This window comes from Ranitomeya imitator, chromosome 4, assembly GCF_032444005.1.
Source record: "Ranitomeya imitator isolate aRanImi1 chromosome 4, aRanImi1.pri, whole genome shotgun sequence".
Classification (NCBI taxonomy): Eukaryota; Metazoa; Chordata; class Amphibia; order Anura; family Dendrobatidae; genus Ranitomeya; species Ranitomeya imitator.
Genome location: NC_091285.1, coordinates 693526424 through 693551160, shown reverse-complemented (window position 1 = coordinate 693551160; position 24737 = coordinate 693526424). Strand labels below are relative to the sequence as shown.

Here is a 24737-nt window from a genome sequence, read left to right as displayed (position 1 = left end):
AATAATCGCACAGAACATCAAGGATGAATCCGCAGATCTGACAGAAATACCGGCTATGAAATGATCCCGCGCGGATCCGGTCTCACTGACCGGAGAGCAGACGGAACATGTGGCAGCGAGTGACGGCGGCTCAGGCAGCACAGGGTTAATAGTGACGTCTTTCCCTCTCGCGGAAACTATGGAAATTGCCCCTTTAAATCTGACGCGTTCTCGTGACGTCATGACGCCGCGACTGTCAGTCTGCCAGCACTGAGCTGCTGTATTATATAGACCTTGCCCACAGCAAAGATGGCGGCGCAGGAGCTGGGAGGTGGGGACACGCGTGACGGGAAGTAACGGGTGTGGGGCCGCAGTCCGCGCAGGATGGAGGCCGTGCTGAACGATCTGGTGGCCGTGGACGATCTGATGGTGAGCGGGAGATAACGTCATGGCGCCGACTCGCCGGATGTGGAGCAGTGACGTCATTGCTGTGTGTCTGATGTCACTACAGGGGGAGAGGAAGGAGTTATGGCCACAAAACCGCAGGACGCCGATCACACAGCGCGTCATCACCGCTGAGCTCCCTACACAGACTGCAGCCCCCAACAGTGAGGCCGAGAGCGACCCCCACCCGATATCAGGAGAGATGCACCGCCAGTAGAAACTGACCTCCGCCCCCCCTGCTAACTGTGTGACCTCCGCCCCCCCATACTGACCGTGCGTCCCCCCATAGTGACTGTGTGACCTCCGCCCCCCCATACTGACTGTGACCTCCGCCCCCCCCATACTGACTGTGACCTCCGCCCCCCCCCCCATACTGACTGTGTGACCTCCGCCCCCTCCATACTGACTGTGTGACCTCCGCCCCCCCCATACTGACTGTGTGACCTCCGCCCCCCCCATACTGACTGTGTGACCTCCGCCCCCCCCATACTGACTGTGTGACCTCCGCCCCCCCCCATACTGACTGTGTGACCTCCGCCCCCCCCCATACTGACTGTGTGACCTCCGCCCCCCCCATACTGACTGTGTGACCTCCGCCCCCCCATACTGACTGTGACCTCCGCCCCCCCCCATACTGACTGTGTGACCTCCACCCCCTCCATACTGACTGTGTGACCTCCGCCCCCCCCATACTGACTGTGTGACCTCCGCCCCCCATACTGACTGTGACCTCCGCCCCCCCCCATACTGACTGTGTGACCTCCGCCCCCCCCCATACTGACTGTGTGACCTCCGCCCCCTCCATACTGACTGTGTGACCTCCGCCCCCCCCATACTGACTGTGTGACCTCCGCCCCCCATACTGACTGTGACCTCCGCCCCCCCCATACTGACTGTGTGACCTCCGCCCCCTCCATACTGACTGTGTGACCTCCGCCCCCTCCATACTGACTGTGTGACCTCCGCCCCCCCATACTGACTGTGACCTCCGCCCCCCCCATACTGACTGTGTGACCTCCGCCCCCTCCATACTGACGGTGTGACCTCCGCCCCCCCCATACTGACTGTGTGACCTCCGCCCCCTCCATACTGACTGTGTGACCTCCACCCCCCCCATACTGACTGTGTGACCTCCGCCCCCCCATACTGACTGTGACCTCCGCCCCCCCCATACTGACTGTGTGACCTCCGCCCCCTCCATACTGACTGTGTGACCTCCGCCCCCCCCATACTGACTGTGTGACCTCCGCCCCCCCCATACTGACTGTGACCTCCGCCCCCCCCATACTGACTGTGTGACCTCCGCCCCCCCCATACTGACTGTGTGACCTCCGCCCCCCCATACTGACTGTGACCTCCGCCCCCCCCCATACTGACTGTGTGACCTCCGCCCCCTCCATACTGACTGTGTGACCTCCGCCCCCCCCATACTGACTGTGTGACCTCCGCCCCCCCATACTGACTGTGACCTCCGCCCCCCCCATACTGACTGTGTGACCTCCGCCCCCTCCATACTGACTGTGTGACCTCCGCCCCCCCCATACTGACTGTGTGACCTCCGCCCCCCCATACTGACTGTGACCTCCGCCCCCCCCCCATACTGACTGTGTGACCTCCGCCCCCCCATACTGACTGTGACCTCCACCCCCCCCATACTGACTGTGTGACCTCTGCCCCCCCCATACTGACTGTGACCTCCGCCCCCCCCCATACTGACTGTGTGACCTCCGCCCCCCCATACTGACTGTGTGACCTCCGCCCCCCCATACTGACTGTGTGACCTCCGCCCCCCCCATACTGACTGTGACCTCCGCCCCCCCATACTGACTGTGTGACCTCGGCCCCCCCCCCATACTGACTGTGTGACCTCTGCCCCCCCATACTGACTGTGACCTCTGCCCCCCCCATATTGACTGTGTGACCTCCGCCCCCCCATACTGACTGTGTGACCTCCGCTCCCCCATACTGACTGTGACCTCCGCCCCCCCCCATACTGACTGTGTGACCTCCGCTCCCCCATACTGACTGTGTGACCTCCGCCCCCCATATTGACTGTGTGACCTCCGCCCCCCCATACTGACTGTGACCTCCGCTCCCCCATACTGACTGTGTGACCTCCGCCCCCCCATACTGACTGTGTGACCTCCGCCCCCCCCCATACTAACTGTGGCCTCTGCCCCCCCCCATACTGACTGTGACCTCTGCCCCCCCCCATATTGACTGTGTGACCTCCGCCCCCCCATACTGACTGTGTGACCTCCGCTCCCCCATACTGACTGTGTGACCTCCGCCCCCCATACTGACTGTGTGACCTCCGCCCCCCCCTTACTGACTGTGACCTCCGCCTCCCCCATACTGACTGTGTGACCTCCGCCCCCCATATTGACTGTGTGACCTCCGCCCCCCCCCTTACTGACTGTGACCTCCGCCCCCCCCATACTGACTGTGTGACCTCCGCTCCCCCATACTGACTGTGTGACCTCCGCTCCCCCATACTGACTGTGTGACCTCCGCCCCCCATATTGACTGTGTGACCTCCGCCCCCCCCCCCTTACTGACTGTGACCTCCGCTCCCCCATACTGACTGTGTGACCTCCGCTCCCCCATACTGACTGTGTGACCTCCGCCCCCCCATACTGACTGTGTGACCTCCGCTCCCCCATACTGACTGTGTGACCTCCGCTCCCCCATACTGACTGTGTGACCTCCGACCCCCCCATACTGACTGTGTGACCTCCGCTCCCCCATATTGACTGTGTGACCTCCGCCCCCCCATACTGACTGTGTGACCTCCGCTCCCCCATACTGACTGTGTGACCTCCGCCCCCCCATACTGACTGTGTGACCTCCGCTCCCCCATACTGTGTGACCTCCGACCCCCCCATACTGACTGTGTGACCTCCGCTCCCCCATATTGACTGTGTGACCTCCGCCCCCCCCATACTGACTGTGACCTCTGCTCCCCCATACTGACTGTGTGACCTCCGACCCCCATACTGACTGTGTGACCTCCGCCCCCCCATACTGACTGTGTGACCTCCGACCCTCATATTGACTGTGTGACCTCCGACCCCCCCCATACTGACTGTGTGACCTCCGCCCCCCCATACTGACTGTGTGACCTCTGCCCCCCCCATACTGACTGTGTGACTCGCCCCCAATACTGACTGTGTGACCTCCGCCCCCCCATACTGACTGTGTGACCTCCGCCCCCCCATACTGACTGTGTGACCTCCGCCCCCCCCCGTACTGACTGTGTGACCTCCGCCCCCCCTGCTAACTGTGTGACCTCCGCCCCCCCATACTGACCGTGCGTCCCCCCATAGTGACTGTGTGACCTCCGCCCCCCCATACTGACTGTGACCTCCGCCCCCCCCCCATACTGACTGTGTGACCTCCGCCCCCTCCATACTGACTGTGTGACCTCCGCCCCCCCCCATACTGACTGTGTGACCTCCGCCCCCCATACTGACTGTGACCTCCGCCCCCCCCCATACTGACTGTGTGACCTCCGCCCCCTCCATACTGACTGTGTGACCTCCGCCCCCCCCATACTGACTGTGTGACCTCCGCCCCCCCATACTGACTGTGACCTCCGCCCCCCCCCATACTGACTGTGTGACCTCCGCCCCCCCCATACTGACTGTGTGACCTCCGCCCCCCCCATACTGACTGTGTGACCTCCGCCCCCCCCATACTGACTGTGTGACCTCCGCCCCCCCCCATACTGACTGTGTGACCTCCGCCCCCCCCCATACTGACTGTGTGACCTCCGCCCCCCCCATACTGACTGTGTGACCTCCGCCCCCTCCATACTGACTGTGTGACCTCCGCCCCCCCCATACTGACTGTGTGACCTCCGCCCCCCATACTGACTGTGACCTCCGCCCCCCCCCATACTGACTGTGTGACCTCCGCCCCCCCCCATACTGACTGTGTGACCTCCGCCCCCTCCATACTGACTGTGTGACCTCCGCCCCCCCCATACTGACTGTGTGACCTCCGCCCCCCATACTGACTGTGACCTCCGCCCCCCCCCCATACTGACTGTGTGACCTCCGCCCCCTCCATACTGACTGTGTGACCTCCGCCCCCTCCATACTGACTGTGTGACCTCCGCCCCCCCATACTGACTGTGACCTCCGCCCCCCCCCATACTGACTGTGTGACCTCCGCCCCCTCCATACTGACTGTGTGACCTCCGCCCCCCCCATACTGACTGTGTGACCTCCGCCCCCTCCATACTGACTGTGTGACCTCCACCCCCCCCATACTGACTGTGTGACCTCCGCCCCCCCATACTGACTGTGACCTCCGCCCCCCCCATACTGACTGTGTGACCTCCGCCCCCTCCATACTGACTGTGTGACCTCCGCCCCCCCCATACTGACTGTGTGACCTCCGCCCCCCCATACTGACTGTGACCTCCGCCCCCCCCATACTGACTGTGTGACCTCCGCCCCCCCCATACTGACTGTGTGACCTCCGCCCCCCCATACTGACTGTGACCTCCGCCCCCCCCCATACTGACTGTGTGACCTCCGCCCCCTCCATACTGACTGTGTGACCTCCGCCCCCCCCATACTGACTGTGTGACCTCCGCCCCCCCATACTGACTGTGACCTCCGCCCCCCCCATACTGACTGTGTGACCTCCGCCCCCTCCATACTGACTGTGTGACCTCCGCCCCCCCATACTGACTGTGTGACCTCCGCCCCCCCATACTGACTGTGACCTCCGCCCCCCCCATACTGACTGTGTGACCTCCGCCCCCCCATACTGACTGTGACCTCCACCCCCCCATACTGACTGTGTGACCTCTGCCCCCCCCCATACTGACTGTGACCTCCGCCCCCCCCCATACTGACTGTGTGACCTCCGCCCCCCCATACTGACTGTGTGACCTCCGCCCCCCCATACTGACTGTGTGACCTCCGCCCCCCCCATACTGACTGTGACCTCCGCCCCCCCATACTGACTGTGTGACCTCGGCCCCCCCCCATACTGACTGTGTGACCTCTGCCCCCCCATACTGACTGTGACCTCTGCCCCCCCCATATTGACTGTGTGACCTCCGCCCCCCCATACTGACTGTGTGACCTCCGCTCCCCCATACTGACTGTGTGACCTCCGCCCCCCATACTGACTGTGTGACCTCCGCCCCCCCCCTTACTGACTGTGACCTCCGCCCCCCCCATACTGACTGTGTGACCTCCGCTCCCCCATACTGACTGTGTGACCTCCGCCCCCCATATTGACTGTGTGACCTCCGCCCCCCCATACTGACTGTGACCTCCGCTCCCCCATACTGACTGTGTGACCTCCGCCCCCCCATACTGACTGTGTGACCTCCGCCCCCCCCCCATACTAACTGTGGCCTCTGCCCCCCCCCATACTGACTGTGACCTCTGCCCCCCCCCATATTGACTGTGTGACCTCCGCCCCCCCATACTGACTGTGTGACCTCCGCCCCCCCATACTGACTGTGTGACCTCCGCTCCCCCATACTGACTGTGTGACCTCCGCCCCCCATACTGACTGTGTGACCTCCGCCCCCCCCTTACTGACTGTGACCTCCGCCCCCCCCATACTGACTGTGTGACCTCCGCTCCCCCATACTGACTGTGTGACCTCCGCTCCCCCATACTGACTGTGTGACCTCCGCCCCCCATATTGACTGTGTGACCTCCGCCCCCCCCCCTTACTGACTGTGACCTCCGCTCCCCCATACTGACTGTGTGACCTCCGCTCCCCCATACTGACTGTGTGACCTCCGCCCCCCCATACTGACTGTGTGACCTCCGCTCCCCCATACTGACTGTGTGACCTCCGCTCCCCCATACTGACTGTGTGACCTCCGACCCCCCCATACTGACTGTGTGACCTCCGCTCCCCCATACTGACTGTGTGACCTCCGCCCCCCCATACTGACTGTGTGACCTCCGCTCCCCCATACTGTGTGACCTCCGACCCCCCCATACTGACTGTGTGACCTCCGCTCCCCCATATTGACTGTGTGACCTCCGCCCCCCCCATACTGACTGTGACCTCCGCTCCCCCATACTGACTGTGTGACCTCCGACCCCCATACTGACTGTGTGACCTCCGCCCCCCCATACTGACTGTGTGACCTCCGACCCTCATATTGACTGTGTGACCTCCGACCCCCCCCATACTGACTGTGTGACCTCCGCCCCCCCATACTGACTGTGTGACCTCTGCCCCCCCCATACTGACTGTGTGACTCGCCCCCAATACTGACTGTGTGACCTCCGCCCCCCCATACTGACTGTGTGACCTCCGCCCCCCCATACTGACTGTGTGACCTCCGCCCCCCCATACTGACTGTGTGACCTCCGCTCCCCCATACTGACTGTGTGACCTCCGCCCCCCCCCCATACTGACTGTGTGACCTCCGCCCCCCATACTAACTGTGTGACCTCCGCTCCCCCATACTGACTGTGTGACCTCCGCCCCCCATACTGACTGTGACCTCTGCCCCCATACTGACTGTGTGACCTCTGCCCCCATACTGACTGTGTGACCTCTGCCCCCATACTGACTGTGTGACCTCTGCCCCCATACTGACTGTGTGACCTCTGCCCCCATACTGACTGTGTGACCTCCGCCCCCCATACTGACTGTGTGACCTCCGCCCCCCACACTGACTGTGTGACCTCCGCCCCCCCACGCTGACTGTGTGACCTCCGCTCCCCCACGCTGACTGTGACCTCCGCTCCCCCATGCTGACTGTGTGACCTCCGCCCCCCCATGCTGACTGTGTGACCTCCGCTCCCCATGCTGACTGTGTGACCTCCGCCCCCCCCCATACTGACTGTGTGACCTCCGCCCCCCCCATACTGACTGTGTGACCTCCGCTCCCCCATACTGACTGTGTGACCTCCGCCCCCATACTGACTGTGTGACCTCCGCCCCCATACTGACTGTGTGACCTCCGCCCCCATACTGACTGTGACCTCCGCCCCCATACTGACTGTGTGACCTCCGCCCCCCCATACTGACTGTGTGACCTCCGCCCCGCCATACTGACTGTGTGACCTCCGCCCCCCCATACTGACTGTGTGACCTCCGCCCCCCCATACTGACTGTGTGACCTCCGCTCCCCCATACTGACTGTGACCTCCGCTCCCCCATACTGACTGTGTGACCTCCGCCCCCCCATACTGACTGTGTGACCTCTGCCCTCCCATACTGACTGTGTGACCTCCGCCCCCCCACACTGACTGTGTGACCTCCGCCCCCCCACACTGACTGTGTGACCTCCGCTCCCCCACACTGACTGTGTGACCTCCGCTCCCCCACACTGACTGTGTGACCTCCCCCCTCATACTGTGACCCCCCCCATACTAACTGTGTGACCTCCGCCCCCCCATACTGACTGTGACCTCTGCCCCCCATACTGACTGTGACCTCTGCCCCCCCATACTGACTGTGTGACCTCTGCCCCCCATACTGACTGTGTGACCTCTGCCCCCCCATACTGACTGTGTGACCTCTGCCCCCCATACTGACTGTGTGACCTCTGCCCCCATACTGTGTGACCTCCCACCCATACTGTGTGACTCCCCCATACTGTGTGACCCCCCCCATACTGTGTGACCTCCGCGCCCCCATAATGACTGTGACCCACCCCATACTGTGTGACCCCCCCATACTGTGTGACCTCCCCCCCCATACTGTGTGACTCCCCCCATACTGACTGTGTGACCTCCGCCCCCCCAAACTGACTGTGACCTCCGCCCCCCCAAACTGACTGTGACCTCCGCCCCCCCATACTGACTGTGTGACCTCCGCCCCCCCAATACTAACTGTGTGACCTCCGCCCCCCATACTGACTGTGTGACCTGCCCCCCCATACTGACTGTGACCTCCGCCCCCCCATACTGACTGTGTGACCTCCGCTCCCCCATACTGACTGTGTGACCTCCGCTCCCCCATACTGACTGTGTGACCTCCGCCCCCCCATACTGACTGTGACCTCCGCCCCCCCATACTGACTGTGACCTCCGCCCCCCCATACTGACTGTGTGACCTCCGCTCCCCCATACTGACTGTGTGACCTCCGCCCCCCATACTGACTGTGTGACCTGCCCCCCCATACTGACTGTGACCTCCGCCCCCCATACTGTGACCCCCCCCATACTAACTGTGTGACCTCCGCCCCCCCATACTGACTGTGTGACCTCCGCCCCCCCATACTGACTGTGTGACCTCCGCTCCCCCATACTGACTGTGTGACCTCCGCTCCCCCATACTGACTGTGTGACCTCCGCCCCCCCATACTGACTGTGACCTCCGCCCCCCCATACTGACTGTGACCTCCGCCCCCCCATACTGACTGTGTGACCTCCGCTCCCCCATACTGACTGTGTGACCTCCGCCCCCCCATACTGACTGTGACCTCCGCCCCCCCCATACTGACTGTGACCTCCGCCCCCCCATACTGACTGTGTGACCTCCGCTCCCCCATACTGACTGTGTGACCTCCGCTCCCCCATACTGACTGTGTGACCTCCGCCCCCCCATACTGACTGTGTGACCACCGCCCCCCACACTGACTGTGTGACCTCCGCCCCCCCACACTGACTGTGTGACCTCCGCCCCCCCACACTGACTGTGTGACCTCCGCTCCCCGACACTGACTGTGTGACCTCCGCTCCCCCATACTGACTGTGTGACCTCCACTCCCCCATACTGACTGTGTGACCTCCGCCCCCCCATACTGACTGTGACCTCCGCCCCCCCATACTGACTGTGTGACCTCCGCCCCCATACTGACTGTGTGACCTCCGCCTTCATACTGACTGTGTGACCTCCGCCCCCATACTGACTGTGTGACCTCCGCCCCCATACTGACTGTGTGACCTCCGCCCCCATACTGACTGTGTGACCTCCGCTCCCCCATACTGACTGTGTGACCTCCGCTCCCCCATACTGACTGTGTGACCTCCGCTCCCCCATACTGACTGTGTGACCTCCGCCCCCCCATACTGACTGTGACCTCCCCCCCCCCATACTGACTGTGTGACCTCCGCCCCCCCCCATACTGACTGTGTGACCTCCGCTCCCCCATACTGACTGTGACCTCCCCCCCCCCATACTGACTGTGTGACCTCCGCCCCCCCCCATACTGACTGTCTGACCTCCGCCCCCCCATACAGACTGTGTGACCTCCGCCCCCCCCCCATACTGACTGTGTGACCTCCCCTCCCCCATACTGACTGTGTGACCTCCGCCCCCCCATACTGACTGACCTCTGCCCCCCATACTGACTGTGTGACCTCCGCCCCCCCATACTGACTGTGTGACCTCCCCCCCCATACTGTGTGACCTCCGCCCCCCCATACTGACTGTGTGACTCCCCCCCCATACTGTGTGACCTCCCCCCTCATACTGTGACCCCCCCCCATACTAACTGTGTGACCTCCGCCCCCCCATACTGACTGTGACCTCTGCCCCCCCATACTGACTATGTGACCTCCCCCCTATACTGTGTGACCTCCGCCCCCCCATACTGACTGTGTGACCTCCGCCCCCCCATACTGCCTGTGTGACCTCCGGCCCCCCATACTGACTGTGTGACATCCGCCCCCCATACTGACTGTGTGACCTACGCCCCCCCATACTGACTGTGTGACCTCTGCCCCCCCCATACTGACTGTGTGACCTCCCACCCATACTGTGTGACCCCCCCCACACTGTGTGACCTCCGCCCCCCCATACTGACTGTGTGACCTACGCGCCCCCATACTGACTGTGTGACCCCCCCATACTGTGTGACCCCCCCATACTGTGTGACCTCCACCCCATACTGTGTGACTCCCCCCCCCCCCCCCCCATAATAATAATAATAATAATTTTTATTTATATAGCGCCAACATATTCCGCAGCGCTTTACAAATTATAGAGGGGAATTGTACAGACAATAGACATTACAGCATAACAGAAATACAGTTCAGAACAGATACCAGGAGGAGTGAGGGCCCTGCTGCTCGCAAGCTTACAAACTATGAGGAAAAGGGGAGACACGAGAGGTGGATGGTAACAATTGCTATAGTTATTCGGACCAGCCATAGTGTAAGGCTTGGGTGTTCATGTAAAGCTGCATGAACCAGTTAATTAATTTTTTTTTTTTTTAATATAGGCCACACAGTGACCTCCGCTCCCCCATACTGACTGTGACCTCCGCCCCCCCATACTGACTGTGTGACCTCCGCTCCCCAATACTAACTGTGTGACCTCCGCCCTCCATACTGACTGTGTGACCTCCGCCCCCCATACTGTGACCCCCCCCATACTAACTGTGTGACCTCCGCCCCCCCATACTGACTGTGACCTCCGCCCCCCCATACTGACTGTGTGACGTCCGCCCCCCCATACTGACTGTGTGACGTCCGCCCCCTCATACTGACTGTGTGACATCCGCCCCCATATTGACTGTGTGACCTCCGCCCCCCCCATACTGACTGTGTGACCTCCCCCCCCATACTTTGTGACCCCCCCATACTGACTTTGTGACCTCCGCCCCCCCCATACTGACTGTGTGACTCCCCCCCATACTGACTGTGTGACCTCCGCCCCCCCCCATACTGACTGTGTGACCTCCGCCCCCCATACTGACTGTGTGACCTCCGCCCCCCATACTGACTGTGTGACCTCCCCCCCATACTGACTGTGTGACCTCCGCCCCCCCATACTGACTGTGTGACCTCCGCCCCCCCATACTGACTGTGTGACCTCCGCCCCCCCATACTGACTGTGTGACCTCCGCCTCCCCATACTGACTGTGTGACCTCCCCCCCATACTGACTGTGTGACCTCCCCACCCCATAGTGACCTCCGCTCCCCCGTACTGACTGTGTGACCTCCGCTCCCCAATACTAACTGTGTGACCTCCGCTCCCCCATACTGACTGTGTGACCTTCGCCCCCCCATACTGACTGTGTGACCTCCGCTCCACCATACTGACTGTGTGACCTCCGCCCCCCCATACTGACTGTGTGACCTCCGCTCCCCCATACTGACTGTGTGACCTCCGCTCCCCCATACTGTGTGACCTCCGCTCCCCCATACTGTGTGACCTCCGCTCCCCCATACTGTGTGACCTCCGCTCCCCCATACTGTGACCTCCGCCCCCCATACTGACTGTGACCTCTGCCCCCCATACTGACTGTGACCTCTGCCCCCCATACTGACTGTGACCTCTGCCCCCCATACTGACTGTGTGACCTCCCCCCCATACTGTGACGCCCCCCCATACTAACTGTGTGACCTCCGCCCCCCCATACTGACTGTGTGACCCCCCCATACTAACTGTGTGACCTCCGCCCCCCCCATACTGACTGTGTGACCTCCCCCCATACTGTGTGACTCCCCCCCCCCCCCCATACTGACTGTGTGACCTCCGCCTCCCCATACTGACTGTGACCTCCGCCTCCCCATACTGACTGTGACCTCCGCTCCCCCATACTGACTGTGACCTCCGCTCCCCCATACTGACTGTGTGACCTCCGCCCCCCCATACTGACTGTGTGACCTCTGCCCCCCCATACTGACTGTGTGACCTCTGCTCCCCCATACTGACTGTGTAACCTCCGCCCCCCCATACTGACTGTGACCTCCGCCCCCCCATACTGACTGTGACCTCCTCCCCCCATACTAACTGTGACCTCCGCCCCCCCATACTGACTGTGTGACCTCCGCCCCCCCATACTGTGACCTCGCCCCCATACTGTGTGACCTTCGCCCCCCATACTGTGACCTCCGCCCCCCCATACTGACTGTGTGACCTCTGCCCCCCCATAATGACTGTGTGACCTCCCCCCATACTAACTGTGTGACCTCCGCCCCCCCATACTGACTGTGACCTCCGCCCCCCATACTAACTGTGTGACCTCCGCCCCCTCATACTGACTGTGTGACCTCCGCTCCCCCATACTGACTGTGTGACCTCCGCTTTCCCATACTTACTGTGACCTCCGCTCCCCCATACTGACTGTGACCTCTGCCCCCTCATACTGACTGTGTGACCTCCGCTCCCCCATACTGACTGTGTGACCTCCACCCCCCATACTGACTGTGTGACCTCCGCCCCCTCATACTGACTGTGTGACCTCCCCCCCCATACTGACTGTGTGACCTCCGCCCCCCCATACTGACTGTGTGACCTCCGCCCCCTCATACTGACTGTGTGACCTCCGCCCCCCCCCATACTGACTGTGTGACCTCCCCACCCCATAGTGACCTCCGCTCCCCTGTGCTGACTGTGTGACCTCTGCTCCCCCATACTGACTGTGTGACCTCCGCTCCCCCATACTGACTGTGACCTCCGCCCCCTCATACTGACCCTGTGACCTCCGCTCCCCTATACTGACCGTGTGACCTCCGCTCCCCCATACTGACTGTGTGACCTCCGCCCCCCCCATACTGACTGTGTGACCTCCCCCCCATACTGACTGTGTGACCTCCCCCCCGTACTGACTGTGTGACCTCCGCTCCCCAATACTAACTGTGTGACCTCCGCTCCCCCATACTGACTGTGTGACCTTCGCCCCCCCATACTGACTGTGTGACCTCCGCTCCACCATACTGACTGTGTGACCTCTGCCCCCCCATACTGACTGTGTGACCTCCGCTCCCCCATACTGACTGTGACCTCCGCTCCCCCATACTGTGACCTCCGCTCCCCCATACTGTGTGACCTCCGCTCCCCCATACTGTGTGACCTCCGCTCCCCCATACTGTGTGACCTCCGCTCCCCCATACTGTGTGACCTCCGCTCCCCCATACTGTGTGACCTCCGCTCCCCCATACTGTGTGACCTCCGCTCCCCCATACTGTGTGACCTCCGCTCCCCCATACTGTGTGACCTCCGCTCCCCCATACTGTGTGACCTCCGCTCCCCCATACTGTGTGACCTCCGCTCCCCCATACTGTGTGACCTCCGCTCCCCCATACTGTGTGACCTCCGCTCCCCCATACTGTGTGACCTCCGCTCCCCCATACTAACTGTGTGACCTCCGCCCCCTCATACTGACTGTGTGACCTCCGCCCCCCATACTGACTGTGACCTCTGCCCCCATACTGACTGTGACCTCTGCCCCCCATACTGACTGTGACCTCCGCCCCCCATACTGACTGTGTGACCTCCGCCCCCCATACTGACTGTCTGACCTCCGCCCCCCCATACTGACTGTGACCTCCCACCCATACTGTGTGACCCCCCCCATACTAACTGTGTGACCTCCGCCCCCCCATACTGACTGTGACCTCTGCCCCCCCATACTGACTGTGTGACCTCCCCCCCCATACTGTGACGCCCCCCCATACTAACTGTGTGACCTCCGCCCCCCCATACTGACTGTGTGACCCCCCCCATACTGTGTGACCTCCGCCTCCCCATACTGACTGTGTGACCTCTGCTCCCCCATACTGACTGTGACCTCTGCCCCCCATACTGACTGTGACCTCTGCCCCCCATACTGACTGTGACCTCTGCCCCCCATACTGACTGTGACCTCCTCCCCCCATACTGTGTGACCCCCCCCATACTAACTGTGACCTCTGCCCCCCATACTGACTGTGACCTCCGCCCCCCCATACTGTGTGACCTCCGCCCCCCCATACTGTGACCTCGCCCCCATACTGTGTGACTCCCCCCCCCTCACCATACTGACTGTGTGACCTCCGCCCCCCATACTGTGACCTCCGCCCCCCCATACTGACTGTGTGACCTCTGCCCCCCCATAATGACTGTGTGACCTCCCCCCATACTGTACCCCCCCATACTAACTGTGTGACCTCCGCCCCCCCATACTGACTGTGACCTCCGCCCCCCATACTAACTGTGTGACCTCCGCCCCCTCATACTGACTGTGTGACCTCCGCTCCCCCATACTGACTGTGTGACCTCCGCTTTCCCATACTTACTGTGACCTCCGCTCCCCCATACTGACTGTGACCTCTGCCCCCTCATTCTGACTGTGTGACCTCCGCTCCCCCATACTGACTGTGTGACCTCCGCCCCCCATACTGACTGTGTGACCTCCGCCCCCTCATACTGACTGTGTGACCTCCGCCCCCCCATACTGACTGTGTGACCTCCGCCCCCCCATACTGACTGTGTGACCTCCGCCCCCCCATACTGACTGTGTGACCTCCGCCCCCCCATACTGACTGTGTGACCTCCGCCCCCTCATACTGACTGTGACCTCCGCCCCCTCATACTGACTGTGTGACCTCCGCTCCCCCATACTGACTGTGTGACCTCCGCTCTCCCATACTGACTGTGTAACCTCCGCCCCCCCATACTGACTGTGTGACCTCCGCCCCCCCATACTGACTGTGTGACCTCCCCACCCCATAGTGACCTCCGCTCCCCTGTGCTGACTGTGTGACCTCCGCTCCCCCATACTGACTGTGTGACCTCCGCTCCCCCATACTGACTGTGACCTCCGCCCCCTCATACTGACCCTGTGACCTCCGCTCCCCTATACTGACCGTGTGACCTCCGCTCCCCCATACTGACTGTGTGACCTCCGCTCCCCCATACTGACTGTGTGACCTCCGCTCCCCCATACTGACTGTGTGACCTCCGCCCCCCCCCCCCCATACTGACTGTGTGACCTCCGCCCCCTCATTCTGACTGTGTGACCTCCGACCCCCATACTGACACTGACCTCCGCCCCCCCTTACTGACTGTGTGACCTCCGCCTCCCCATACTGACTGTGACCTCCGCCTCCCCATACTGACTGTGACCTCCGCCTCCCCATACTGACTGTGACCTCCGCCCCCCCATACTGACTGTGTGACCTCCGCCACCCCCATTCTGACTGTGACTTCCGCCCCCTGATACTGACACTGACCTCCGCCCCCCCATACTGACTGTGACCTCCTCCCCCTCATACTGACTGTGTGACCTCCGCCCCCTCATACTGACACTGACCTCCGCCCCCCCATACTGACTGTGTGACCTTCGCCCCCCATACTGACTGTGACCTCCGCCCCCCATACTGACTGTGACCTCCGCCCCCCATACTGACTGTGACCTCCGCCCCCCCATACTGACTGTGACCTTCGCCCCCCCATACTGACTGTGACCTTGCGCCCCCCCATACTGACTGTGACCTCCGCCCCCCCATACTGACTGACCTCCGCCCCCCATACTGACTGTGTGACCTCCGCCCCCCCATACTGTGTGACCTCCGCCCCCCCATACTGACTGTGACCTCCGCCCCCCCATACTGACTGTGACCTCCGCCCCCCCCATACTGACTGTGACCTCCGCCCCCCCATACTGACTCTTTGACCTCCGCCCCCTCATACTGACTGTGTGACCTCCGCCGCCCCATACTGACTGTGTGACCTCCGCCCCCCCATACTGACTCTGTGACCTCCGCCCCCCATACTGTGACCTCCGCCCCCCATACTGACTGTGTGACCTCCGTCCCCTCATACTGACTGTGTGACCTCCGCCCCCCCATACTGACTGTGACCTCCGCCCCCCCATACTGACTGTGTGACCTCCGCCCCCCCATACTGACTCTGTGACCTCCGCCCCCCCATACTGACTGCGTGACCTCCGCCCCCCCATACTGACTGCGTGACCTCCGCCCCCCATACTGACTGTGTGACCTCCGCCCCCCCACACTGACTATGTGACCTCCGCCCCCCCCACACTGACTGTGTGACCTCCGCCCCCCCATACTGACTGTGTGACCTCCGCCCCCCATACTGACTGTGTGACACAGCTGCGGCGCCCCCCGCTGGCCAACTTCTGTTCTTGCTCCCTGCCGTGCTCTCCTGTGTGCAGCCTCAGACACAGTGGAGCTGGGGGTCTCTTGCAGTGTGGGGGGCTCCTGTGCTCTCCTGTATGGGGTGTGCGTAGTGTTTCCTGTACAGGTGTCGCGCTCCCACCCATCTCAGCGTCTGTGGTCTTTCCTTGCCCGTCCTCTGCTCCCGGTGAGGTGAACGGAGGGTTTTCGACTCGTCTTTCTCTTCTGGTAGAAGCAGCTGTCCCTCATCCAGGAGCAGAGCGGCGCTAACTGGTCACATCTGAGTGCAGCTCCTGTGGTGAGGCAGCAGGTGGCGTCAGAGCGTCAGTAATGTCTGTAGGCTCCTTGTTCCTCCAGGTCCTTACACAGCTGTAGGATCTAGGATCTCCATGTTGTCAGGTCAATAGAGAGCAATATTTCTACACTGATACATTGTAACAAACCCTCAGCAGTGTGGAGAGTATCCGGGGAGGATAGATTGTCAGCCTTCGGACTTAAGGGGGCTGAATGGAGGCCCCTGGCTTCCTGCCTGTGTACCCCTGGCCTGTGTCTGCTGGCGCTTGTCGCCGCGATATCCCCTGGGGGTGGCCGATATAACGAGCCCCTGTACAGACATACAAAGCAAGCGCTCGGCATCACGTCATGTGGATGCCACGGCGTCTACTCTAGTCACAGCGAGAGCTGCGGTCAGCTGTTTCCTGGGTGCCGTGTCTTCCCGCTGCTGTCTTCTCGGACTGGGCAGCTGGTACAGGGTGTGTCCATCCCTTCTTTTTGACATTTAATTTCTCCTGGCCCCCATCTACTTTCTGTACAAAGCCCCCCACTTTGTGTCTGTAGGTGAAGACGGCGTGTCATCACTTTGACTGACTGCCATTTTGTATGTGTAACCCTTACCGAGGACGAGGCTCAGCCAGGTGTTCACGCTGCCCTCATGCTGCACTTTAGAAAAACACAAAATATCAGCACTCGAGTATCCCAAGTTCTCTGAAAGGGGCATGATAGGCATTACACTGATGCCCACCAACTCTTCGCCCTGTACAGTTGTGACATCTGCGGTGGCCCTGAAGCAGAACCTGCACGTAGCTCACTTGGTTTCTTGGTGGGATTTCTGCAGATTTACAGCGAGATCTGAGCGGCTCCATCACTTGTCTTCTCCCCCGAGATGATAACACAGTGTCCTCATTTACTACTTTCCCATAAATGATCTGACAGTAGACCAGTAATCGTTCCTGGCTCCTGACGCCGTTTTTTTAGCACATGTACAGCTTGACCTCCTCTGCAGCTTCCTATCTCTGATTTGAGGACGCCGCTGGCAGGCAGGGGACGCCGCCGGCAGGCAGGGGACACTGAATTGTTGCCTCGTGACAAACATCTGTCTTGCGCTGGCAATGGAGGTGCACGTTCTCTCACTGTCTGATGGCGTTTTGTGTCTTGTTTGATTCCCTATCACTAATTAAAGTTTTTGCTCTAGTCTGTAATCATCAGATACATATAGCTCAGCTGCTTTACGAGGGCAGTAGATTGGGTACAAGGAGCCGATAGTGTGGATCTTTGATAACTCGGGGACAACTTCTCAGCTATTTTTGGTCATGGACTAAGAGGCTGAACCGCTGCAGACTCAAACTAGCAGCCTCCATCCATTGTCGTCCGTAATAATTAGGGTCATCAAAGGGCCTGGAGATCACAAAATCGAGCTATGTTTTAGCCCTCATCTTCTGACCACATATGGCACTTCTTCCTTATGGGCCAGACCGGATATCACGGCCCAATACTGGGAAATGTTGGTTGTTTAGCCCACCCATAGGAGCTGTGGTGCGTAGGAGCCACCTGATTTGCACGTTACCTTGTGTCCACAGCCTCCTGGTTCTCTAGCCCCGGCGTTTTACTGACGTGTGACTGGGCCCAAGCTTGTAGTGTTGGCCTGGATTTTGGAAGCGTGGATGGTGCCATGGTGTCGGGACTTCTGCTTGTTGTTGACATTCATCCGTCTGGGTGTATGGAAACAATACATGCCAGAGGTCTGACCAGATGCTTGTGATAAGTTGGCTGGTATGGTGCCCCTGGAGTGTGGTGCCAGTGTTCTGGCAGGTACCATCCTGGCAAAAGTGTTTTTGGTGGGGCTGACCTTGAATTTTGCCTGTAAAGAATTGTATTCCATTGGTCGGGTTTCCCTGGTTCCAATGGGCTCGTAAAGTTCAGTTTTTGTAGGAGACAATATACATGTGATGGGGTGTGATCGGTGAAGACGTGCCGCCGTATGGAAACATCACCAGATCTGATAAGGTCTGCCTGCACAAACTCTTGGCTTCTTTTTTGTTTTCTAAAGATGACCCTGATCGGGGGGCCGCCGAACCAGAGCCCGGCAATCCTCCTCCCTGCAGATGTCCCCAGCATCTGTTTCTGATTAGCCGACCCAGCAGCGTGACGCACAGGATGGCTCTACTGACCAGAAAAGAGGCGCAAAGGATACCAGCAGGGAGCAGGAGGTGGTCCACAGGGCTCTGCGCCGGCTGTCCCAGCCCACCCATGTAGCCACTCAATCAGGGTCCTGTATATCTTCCTGCACAACTTGAATGCCTCGTGTAGACATCAGTGTTTGGGGTACGTGACATGCCTCATGGGCTATAAGGGGGTACGTGTTCTATCTGTGAAAAATGGACGTCTCAACGAAGCCTTAAAAATTTCACACATTGAGTTCTCCTTGGCCAAAAATTTGGCTCAAAAATTGTATTTTTACTCTGCTGTAAAATATTTATTTTGACTTCTAGGTCTTAAGAATCGGTAAGGCGTTTCCAACTTTATTTATTATTTTGACATTCTTACTATGAAGTGCTTGGTTTTGTTTTTTCTTAAAGCAATATTGGCGTTTAATTGTGCGGAAGAAAAACCGTTTAAAACTCATTATCTTAATATTAAAAAAAATGGTTTCTACCATTCCGCATGGGGACTATGATATGACATGCCCTGGATAATGTCACTGCGTCAGAAGCAAATTATTTTTTTTCGTACTAATTTTTACTTTTTTTTTTTTTTCTTGCTGCTTTTCTCTATAATTGGAAATGACGTTGTAGGGTCGCATAGGGTAACGCAGCCCTGACAAGTGCGATGTGTGACCATTCATTTGACCTCTAGGGATTCTCGCTTCCTCTGTCCTACATGTATAGGAAGATGGTGAAGACAAAAATGGTAAAATGGGGTCGCCAGTGCAGCCGTTACAGCAGAGCGACATAAAAACCGCCACGATTTACACTAAAGCCCGTTAGTGACTTTTGTAAGAAGGCGAAACAGCAATTAGGAAGAGCGACCACCTCTTCTCAATTTTCACGAGTTTGCCTCCTCACGCCCGCTCCTTGTGTCATTGCATTTTGCAGAGGTTTGAGAAGAAGTATCTGGCCGAACAGTCCGCCGGATCGCTGAGCAAGAGCACGCAGTTCGAGTACGCCTGGTGCTTGATTCGCAGCAAGTACACTGCCGACATCCAGAAAGGGGCTTTGCTTCTGGAAGGTGAGCGCACCACCGGCTGGCACTTTTCTGTTTATTTTCGAGTATCCTGGTCAACCGATATATTTTGAGATTATTTAGGTTCGGGCTTGTAGAGATTCATGAGATCTAGAGTAAAACACAGTGCAGGAAGCCACAGACGGTTTGCCTGCTGGCAATGTTGTGTTGTATCTGCCAGATGGTAGATGGTGGGTGGGTTTTCTGAAATTTGCAGTGTTCCAGCACTTATCAAGCCATAAACATTCTGAATCTACAGCTTTGTTTCCTTTTTAAGATCTCTTACCAAAGGGCAATAAAGACGAGCAGAGAGACTACCTGTTCTACCTGGCCGTGGCTCACTACAGATTAAAGGTTAGTGTACGCCGGCCTCCGACTGACCTCCAGGAACTTCAGGGGTTTCTTGCCGCTATTGGCTGCCGGTGGAGTAATGTCTGATAGGTGATGACTATAGCTCTGTCCTTAGGAATATGAGAAGGCGTTGAAGTACGTAAGGACTCTTCTCAGTAAAGAACCAAAGAACACACAAGCCCTGGAGCTAGAGAAGATCATCGATAAGAAGATGCAAAAAGGTAATTGTGCGAGGTACAGAAATTCCTCTGGAACGGAGAGGAGAATCAGATCTGTGTGACTGTGTTTGGTAGAGAAATGGTAAAGCGGAGGGTACGGATGTATTTGGTGTAGAGAGTAATGACTGGAATATGTAAACATGTCTGGTCAAGTCAAGAAGAATTGTAGGGGGTCCAAGGTCTAATTAAGACCTCAGCGGTGACCGGACTAGGGCAGTGTTCTCTTCTGTGCCAGCAATCCTCTGCCCGGCATCTTGGGCACCCTTGTTGCTTACTAGCCTTTTGCGACGTCTCTGATGTCTACTAACTGGTGGAAGATGCCGGGCAGAAGGTTGCCGATGGAGAAGTGAACACTGCCCCAGCCTGCCATGGATGACCCCAGTCCTAGATGCTTAAAACATTCTTCTGAAGTTGAGTAAAAGGATTTTGTGTGTCTAGTGAACAGAAGAGTTAAAGAAGGGCAAGAATTTGTAAAGAAGAAGTAAAGGAAAGGAGTGATTGTGTTGGGTGGGAGAGATGAAGGTTAGGAATATATCGAGTACAGAGAAGAGTAAGGATTCGGGGCAAGAACTTGCCAGGTTAGGAAATACAGATGACGCTCACTTGTCTTCTGCTTCTCTTTCAGAGGGTCTTGTCGGCATGGCCATCGTTGGTGGAATGGCTCTGGGAGTTGCCGGTCTCGCAGGCCTCATTGGTTTGGCCATTTCCAAATCCAAATAAAGGGAAAAAGTGGTGCTTGAGTCCTCGTTCTCGTTACCCTGCACACTAATCACACACATAATTGTGCCAGAATTTACAGTCACTAGATCTCGCCGCTGAACTCATCTAACGTCCATGACTCGGATCCTGCACCGATAACCAGCTGGTGCCCGAGTCCTCTCTCCTTGTCTGCCGGCCGTTATCACTGTCATCTCCGGTTCATGTTGCACCCACTGAATAAATGGAAGCTTGTGAGATGCGTAATTCTTCAATGTCTGTGTCAGAGACTCTCGTCCTCCTCATCCGATCTCCACCTGATGCCCCCATGTACACTCGGCTTTAGTGTCAAGTGCAAAATTCATTTTGCCAATAATGATTGTTATTTTTTCTCCTCTTCTCAGGTGGTTCGTTTGTCTTGGATCACAATTAGTAACGGGCATCATGAGACCTGTTTTTCAGGCTGTCATCCACTTGTCTTTACACCTTCGCTGTGAAATCCTCATCCGAATCGCACCACTCTTTACGCAACACTTTATTTTACTTTCGGGGGTGGCGGCAATGATTTTCGACAGTCGTCTCCATGATTAATCCCTCATAAAGGGCCGGACAATGAGGTTTTGTCCAGACTATTCATTAAGTCACTGGACCCCAGATAAATATTTTGAGACTTGTTGATCGCAGGTTGTTAGGGGACCTGGTGTTGTGTGAGGAGACAATGGTGGATCACAACCCAGTAATTCTGTTTGTTCAGCGAGAACATTTTTGGCTAAGAGGTGGATGAAGATCATAAACCTGTCCGGAGCAGAGACTGTTTTGTTTGGATGGGGTTGCGTCATCGTTCCAGGTTGACAGTTACATATTTACGGTATGGGGCATTATGATCTTTGGAGTTTATAGGTTTATATTTACGACTCAGTTTAGTAGATGCTCGCTGCTTCTAAGTGGCCTGGATATTGTTGGTTAATCTCATGACATGGCGGCCCTCTCGGAGTTTTGGCCAATTGTAAGTCGTGTGCCATGCCAAGGGCCGAAATTCTGCCACCAAAGCCAATCTACTATGTGAAGTTAAAAAGGGAAGAAGCTTCCATGGCTCAAAGATTAATCCCCATGGGTTTTCCTAACCCTTTCCCAACATAAGATAGGGGCCAGTGTATGGGGCTGGCTGATTAGCTGAGTCCACAGCTTACTCGGCAGATACCGGCTGTCTTATACAGCCAGCATCTCTCATTTGCTGCTGCTAACCCCCCCAGATGTCGAGGTCCAATCCACAAAAAAAAATTTTTTGTTGTTTTTATCCATTGCACCAAATGTGGTAAAATAAATTTGGTATTTAAAACTGCAACTCATCCGGCGATGTGGACTGAAATAATAAAAAAAAAAAAAAAATTGGGGTTCTTGGTAGGAGAAGAGGATAACATGAAAGCACAAAAAGAAAACTACCTGGTTGGGAAGGGGTTAAAAACTACCAAAAGAGAACATGATTTATGATCATTAGCGAGTGCCTCGGTGCCAATAGAGAACATGATTTATGATCATTAGGGAGTGCCTCACTTGGTGCAGCTATAAGCCGCCATGTTTAGATGTGATTTTTTTTGTGTCTTCTCTTCCTGCACTGTTCTGTCTCAAAAATGTAACTTCACACATTTATATAATTAACCAAGGGGCGCCTACATAATCTGCACACGCAGAAGTGAGGTGGCATTTTTTTTAAATAAAACTTTAATGTGTTTTTTTTTTTTTTTAATAAAGCGCATTTGTCGTAAGTCTTCTCCCCGTGTTGAAGAACTGGTTTTCCAGCTGCGATAATGCTCATATTGTATTTATAGGAGATTTACTTTACAGCTAATGTAAATAAAACGATATTTCAGCAGATGAAAGCCTCCGTTCTTCTCTGACGGGGGTCTGATGAGGGGCGACTTTCTTTATTTCTTCCCTTGTCTCGCTCCGCTCTGCAGGCTTTGTAGCTTCCGGCATACAGAACACGTAAGGCTACGTTCACATTGGCGTTCCGCCAATGTGCGTCGCTGTTGCGCCGGCGACGCAGCGGCGACGCGCCCCTATGTTTAACATAGGGGACGCGTGCGTTGTTTTGGTGGCGTTTTTCGCCACGTGCGTCGTTTCCGACGCTAGCGTCGGACGCAAGAAAACGCTACATTGTAGCATTTTCTGTGCGTCCGATTTTCGTCAAAAACGACGCACGCGTCGCAAAACGCGCGCGTTTTTGCGCGCGTTTGCGCGCGTTTTTACGTGCGTTGCGTCGCCGACGCAGGGCGGCGCAACGCTAGTGTGAACCTAGCCTAAGAACATCACTGTCGTATCGTCAGGTTTTCTATGTTTGATGATTGTCACCCATACTTTTATTCACATGGGAAATTTAAGAGGAAATGTTAATGGATAAGGTCATTTAATAGAGATTGGTGGATGTACAAGGACAATGCAGTACGAAATGGGGGGGGGTGTACAAGGACAAGGGGGTACAAATAACTGGCAGATGGCTGAAAAGCATATAATATGAAGAGGAAATCCATTTATAGTCATTAAGACATGGACAATATAAGATGGTATGGGGCTGGGGGCTAGTCCCTCCTCAGCTAGTCCCATAGCTGAGAGATTCCAAGTAAATCAGTCATTAAGGTTGAAAAAGACGCAAATCCATCGACTTCAACCTATAATCCTAATGTGCTCACCTATGGGGAAGGCAGGTACCCCAGGAAGCAGATTGTAATTGCCCCATGTTAGGGGAAATACGGTATTCCTTTCTGACTCGACTTATGGCAATCAGACTTCCGGGGTCAACATACATCACAGAATCTAGTGCCCCATAACCTGTAATATATTAATCAGCTTGTCAGGGGAATTGACCATTACCACATCATGTGGTAAAGAGTTCCATACTTGCTGCTTGTACAGTAAAGAATCCATGGTCTTGTTGCTCTTACAGTGAAGAATATGTAATCTCACTCACGACTCTTGTCAGGTGTCGTGGGACCAGGGGCACCTTCCCTGTCCCTAACGCTCGGGTGCCCTAGCTCGCCTTGTTCCCTGGATTACTTCTGATGGTGAAGACGTTAGGGCCACGTACCTTGCCTTAGCTCCTGAATCCGCCCTCAGTCTGTATCCTTCCCCCACCCAGGGAAGAGGGAAGTAGTAGTGTACCATAATACTCCAACCAGACTAACAAGGTAATACAAACTGGGATAAACGAAAATACCAATAATACAAATATACACCCACTCGCATATAACAGAGGGGAGTGGAGGATGTGGTTAAACCAAAATAGGAGAAGAAAGTGACTTATACACTCAACCTAGCCACTGCCTACTCTAATAACAACCTCCAGTGTTGTGAATTCTGCTTTTGGGCTCCCTCCGGTGGTTGTAGGTGGTAACGCAGTTGTCCCAGGGCTGCAGTCATGGTCAGTCAGGTGTTTCTGCTGATTGCAATTCTGACTGGGGTATTTAGGTTTGCAGGACTCATTAGTCCTTGCCAGTTGTCAATGTTTCTTGGGAAGTGTTGGATCTCTGTCTGGCTTCTCCTGCTTAGCTGCCAATTCAGCAAAGATAAGTGTCTGTTTCTTTTTCTATGGCACACAAGCTGTGTGCTTGTTTTTTGATTGTATTCCTGCTCTGAGTGTAGGAGTCTCTGGAGTTGCAGATATACGTTCCACGTCTTTAGTTAGATGGAGGAATTTTTTGTATAATCTGCTGTGGATATTTTTGGAAGGGTTTTAATACTGACCGCATAGAACTCTGT

General features: G+C 57.0%; 1 protein-coding gene across 1 annotated transcript; it reads left to right on the top strand.

Moving 5' to 3' along the window:
* Nucleotides 1-250: 250 nt before the first annotated feature.
* Nucleotides 251-22861, top strand: FIS1 (fission, mitochondrial 1). Its single transcript, XM_069767474.1, has 5 exons — nt 251-408; nt 19590-19722; nt 19994-20070; nt 20183-20288; nt 20911-22861. The coding sequence occupies exons 1-5, from the start codon at nt 364-366 to the stop codon at nt 21003-21005; spliced, it is 456 nt and encodes a 151-aa protein (XP_069623575.1). The 5' UTR covers nt 251-363; the 3' UTR covers nt 21006-22861.
* Nucleotides 22862-24737: the final 1876 nt, after the last annotated feature.

What these genes read in the sequence shown, in the direction of transcription:
- FIS1 (XM_069767474.1), top strand. Translation starts at nt 364, where the DNA reads ATGGAGGCCGTGCTGAACGATCTGGTGGCCGTGGACGATCTGATG. An exon ending in TGGCCGTGGACGATCTGATG is followed by an intron (nt 409 to 19,589) that starts GTGAGCGGGAGA and finishes TGCATTTTGCAG; the next exon opens with AGGTTTGAGAAGAAGTATCT. An exon ending in TGGCTCACTACAGATTAAAG is followed by an intron (nt 20,071 to 20,182) that starts GTTAGTGTACGC and finishes CTCTGTCCTTAG; the next exon opens with GAATATGAGAAGGCGTTGAA.